The following is a 5149-nucleotide window of genomic DNA, read 5'->3' as shown; positions in this document are numbered from 1 at the left end:
TTCCAAGGCGTCCGGCCTTCAATTCCATATCCGACATGAGATCACGTGCAAAATTTCAACCAATCAGGAGCGTCGTGCGTGGCTTCACATGCGTTCTTCAACCCTTGATCTTCCTTTACAACGAAGCTTCAAGGATTTGCCGGTCGGGTCCTGACTTATAGTAAAGTGTTGTACACTTTTGGTTGAACCAGTTCTTTAGGATATTCAAAGTAAGTGACAATTTCTTCCTAAGATCTCTGTTATGCTTTGTGATCGCTGTTTATTTGGCGATGGGACAAATAGCTCGAGAAACTTGTAGTTTTCAATTCTGATATTAGAGAGAGCGTCCCCCGCCATAATTTTCGATCGCCAAGTTCCGAATAATTTGTGATCCACGTATCGCAAAAATGAAAGATCAACTCCGAAAAACATCTTACTATGTTGTATTCGAAAGAAATGAAATGTCTCTTCTTGATTTCTGCCCTCGCCGGTCGAAAGCTTTTCAACGTGATTTGGTCACGTGGCTTTGTAAAAATTCCCAAGATTTGTAACTCCACGTTTGCCGATATCCATTTGACGACATAAAAATATTGTCGATTGCTGTAATGTCCAGTTTAGGTCATTTCTTTTGTTTAATACTGATCAGTTGTTATACCGGCGTCTTTCTGGAAGTGGTGGTCTGTTTGCACTGCCTTGAAATTTTGATTAACTAAATTCAATATGTAATCTACATGTAATCTCTCTGTCGGGACGTATTGTATTTAAGGTTTTCATATAACTGACTCAGCCAAGAAACAAGTTCAGGCTTGTGTTTTTGTGTTCTACATCTGAAATTTACTGCAGATCACATTATATAAGAATGTCAATACTGTTTCTTGCAAACTTTTTTAAAAATTAATTATTAACCTCAACCCCCTAGAATAATCAACATCAAACTTTTTACTTGCAACATCCACAGGCAATGAGAGTAAAGTTAAAGCATGTGGATCAAAAAATTAGGATAGCCACCAGGGAAAATAGGATATAAATTCTTCCAATTGACTCAATAAACTCTTCACTTAAATCCCACTTGCAAGTGCAGAAATTGAGAATGTGTGGTTCCAGAAAATATCCATACCCCCACCACGGAGGGAATTTGGCCCCCCTCCTCGTTTCGTTTTGCCCCCCCCCTCTGTCTCTCTGTGCCACCTCTCCAGGGCTTCGGGGGGGTCTGTGGTCCCACGGTCACCTCTCCTTCTCCATCGCTTCGCAAGTTCCATCCGATGGGTGATGTACGTGCGGCTCGCGGCAAGGACCGGAGTGTCTCATCATTCGCCGGACGGACGATTCCTCGCGGACGCATCTCCGTGCGTTTCGGTCAAACACGGAGGGACGGTAGTGCGCCCTCACAACGAACATGGGTGGTGCTTAGTGTGCTTTCAGGAGAGCCCGTTTAAATGTAGCGATTGTGAATCAGCCAGGGTGCTATTTTTGCTTGTACATTGTGAGTGGTAGCGATTTTGGACGCCCTCACTGACTTCGAAACGTATTTCCGCCCCCCTCCTCTTCATCCGCCTTGCCCCCACCCCTCTGATTTCCATTCCCTCCGGGGGGGTATGGAAGACACACAATTCTAAGTCCAAGAAACTTAAAGAGTTTATAATAAGGTTCAATCTATGTTTCTTAGTAACACATCAAAGACTTGTAGCTGTGAATAAATTTATATACATTGGTAGAGCAATTTCAACTGTTACTCATGTAAAGAACGTTCTTCAAATTTTGGAAGCTGCCAATGATTTGATTTATGGTAGCAGTAAACACAACTGTCAATTAAGATTTGATGTTGGAGTTGCAAGTTATTCAAACATGAAGGAAAAACCTGAAGAATACTAATCACATCCATATGTATCTGTTGCAGATGGCAAAGGTAGCTGCTAGCGAAAAGAAACTACATTTCGTAGAGAACTTTGGACTGAGTGGTGCCGCGGCTATCATCTCAAAAACTGCTGCTGCCCCGATTGAGCGAGTGAAGCTTCTTGTTCAAAACCAAGATGAGATGTTAAAGGCAGGACGTTTAGATCACCCATATAAGGGTGTTATTGACTGCACAATGAGGACCTACAGAGCAGAGGGCTTTCTTTCTTTTTGGAGAGGTGAGTGGATGCAAATATCATTTAAATTGGGTTTTCCCAGGCATAAAACATACAACACACAAAACCCCCCAAAAAGCCAAAGCACAAGACATGTATCAGTCCCACAAAAATATTCATGCAGTTCTGTATTTTTCACAATTTCGACATTTAACTCTTAATTTTCTTGACTTTGCTTTATTGAACTGCAACTAACTTGTTTATTTTGTTATACTGTCTTACAGGTAACCTTGCAAATTGCCTCCGTTACTTCCCAACACAAGCTCTGAACTTTGCTTTCAAAGATCAGATAAAGGCACTTTTCAAACCCAAGAAAAGTGATTCATACGGGATCAAGTTTAGCAAGAATATCGGCTCTGGTGGGGCTGCTGGTGCAATGTCTCTGTTGTTTGTGTACTCCTTGGATTACTGCCGAACAAGGTTAGCCAATGACGCAAAGGCGGGCTCCAAAGGTGGCGAAAGGCAATTCAACGGCATCGTTGACGTGTACCGCAAGACACTGGCATCAGACGGTATTGCTGGTCTGTACAGGGGTTTTGTCATCTCTTGTGTAGGTATCATAGTTTACCGAGGCTTCTACTTTGGTCTCTACGATACCCTGAAGCCTATCCTGTTGGGTGAGGACGCTGGACTCCTCATCTCATTTGTCCTGGGCTATGGTGTAACAGTGTCCGCAGGGTTGATGTCTTATCCCATCGACACCATCCGTCGTCGAATGATGATGACATCAGGAGAAGCTGTCAAGTACAAGGGCTCCATCGATTGCACAATCCAGATTCTCAAGAACGAGGGCTTCATGTCAATGATGAAGGGAGCAGGCGCTAACGTTCTGCGTGGTATGGCTGGTGCCGGTGTGCTTGCTGGCTTTGACGAGTTCAAGAAGCTGTACATCAGTGTCCGCTTCAAGGAGGAATAAATTTGTGGACTGACATTAGTAGCAGCTGAATTACTGAGTGAACCATAACATTTTTCATGATTTTCACAGATGGGACAATGACGTGCTTGAGTGCATGCGAATTTTGGACTCTTTTACAAATTGTACCTGTTTGTGTCTAATTTTGTGTAACATCTAAGTTGGATGGTGTAGTGTGAAATGCTGTACAGTGAAAAATGTCTCTAGTAATGGAAACGACTTAATAAAAAATATTGTACAAGTTGCACTGTTTTATCAGCTTTCTCATTATTAGACAAGCATTATTTGCATCCCTTAAGGTAAACATAAAATTTTCAAGAAAATAATCAACACTATAATACTGTTAGCCTGTGAATACAGCATCATCTCATTGCTTCAGGCTGGTTTGGTGTCTTTGACTCTTGCCCACGAAATGCCAAACTGGCCAAGGGCGATGTGGAGAAACTGTATTGGCAGTAATATATGCTGAGTATGCTAAACTATACTGATGCAACTATTTTTGTTGCTTCCCTTGTGCCTCCCGTTTTCCGCTGGCTTCCAGTTCCCTCGCAATTCTTCAATCCTGTTCACATTATCAGAGAAAAATAGAGGGCTGTGAACAGTCTTCCACATAAAAAAAGTACTTGACTTATTTTTGACAATATTTTGGTAGCTTGTCAGGTTCAGGGGTGGGGTACTGTAATGAAGAATTTACACCTGTAAAAACTGGTTGGCTTGTACAGTGTATATCATACCTTCCTGTTCAACATTTGAACTGTCACAATTTCCAATCACGAAATCCTGATTCATAGATGGCCCAAGGTTGTTTTCTTTCCCCCAGGGGTGGATTTAGAGGCGGGGAGGGCTTTCAAAGCCTTTTAAAACTTTTTGTGATAGGTGTTCCCAGAATGCTGTAGGCAACATCCCCACGAACTTGAATTTTTTGATGGGTGAGGTGTGCAGGGAGGGGGGTTGCATTCACACCACATTTTCCTCGGCCCTCTTTTTCCGAACTTTCTGGATGTGCTCCCTCTGGTGGATAAATGAATATTCAAGTTCAGCCACATGCTCACTCAGACTACCGGGCATTATAGATGAGTTACAAACTAGCAAGGTTACGGTAGTTATGAAAACTGTTATTAAAGCCTAAAAGTTTTTCAAAAACCCTTATTGGACTGCAAGCCGTTTCAATCTGCTTCAATTTTTGCCCATCCGTACCTTTTGTTTTCCCGTGTTCCTTCACTGTGTAAAGGGGTTATTTATATATTTCTCAGTTTGGTGGCGACTGACTCTTGTCTAAATTTACTAAGCAGTAACTTGAAATGTAAAGGACATGCTATCATGGTTATTTCCCTCTATCTCATGAATAGTATCCAATGCAGCCGCACAATTGATTTTCCAGAAGAGCAAATATTGCCACATCACACCTCTGCTCAAGTCATTGCACTGGCTGCCCGTTAGATATCGTATAGTTTTTAAAATTTTGTTTAATACTTCTAAAGCCGTACATGGTTTTGCTCCAGCTTACATAAGTGAACTTATTTCCGTTAGAGAAACTGCTGGAAGACACTACCTGCGTTCCAATAATGGTTTATGCCTTAATTATAGCCAATGTAAATCGCTCGCTAGCTTGGGGATCGCTCTTTTCATGTGGCCGCCCCTTACATGTAATTATGGAACGATCTTCCAAGTGAAATAAGAAACATGTCATCAGTGCAAAGTTTCAAGAAAGCCATCAAGACCTTTTTATTTTCATAAGCTTTTAAATTGTACATTTCCTTTTATAGTTATATACATTTTAAACCTTTTTAGCTTGTGAATTTAAATTTTAAATTTTTAGCTTTTTTATTTTTTAATTGTATTGTAATGCGCAATTGAAAATTTTTAAATTGATAATTGCGCAATATAAGTTAATTATTTATTAATTATGTATTGTTTATCTGCACAAGACGGAGAGTATTTAAGAGCAAACATAGACCCAGGGCATGTTTTTGTATATTATTATTTATACCATGCCATAAAAATACAGCCAATCGAACGGGCCATTGTATATTGCGGTTTCCCCACCTTCCCATCCGCTCGTCTTTCGGGGTCGATGGTTTTCAACTTTCTTGGCATCGTTCCCTTCTTTCTCGTTCACCGGCCTTAG

The 5149-nt window shown here is 41.1% G+C and overlaps 1 protein-coding gene across 1 annotated transcript; it reads left to right on the top strand.

Annotated features, from left to right (window-relative positions):
• Positions 1–73: 73 nt before the first annotated feature.
• LOC144655234 (uncharacterized) lies at positions 74–3264 on the top strand. Its single transcript, XM_078515457.1, has 3 exons — positions 74–209; positions 1877–2111; positions 2333–3264. The coding sequence occupies exons 2-3, from the start codon at positions 1877–1879 to the stop codon at positions 3022–3024; spliced, it is 927 nt and encodes a 308-aa protein (XP_078371583.1). The 5' UTR covers positions 74–209; the 3' UTR covers positions 3025–3264.
• Positions 3265–5149: the final 1885 nt, after the last annotated feature.

This window comes from Oculina patagonica, chromosome 5 (genome assembly GCF_052425735.1).
Source record: "Oculina patagonica isolate OP01 chromosome 5, crgOcupat, whole genome shotgun sequence".
NCBI lineage: Eukaryota > Metazoa > Cnidaria > Anthozoa > Scleractinia > Oculinidae > Oculina > Oculina patagonica.
This window is presented reverse-complemented; position numbering and strand designations above follow the sequence as displayed.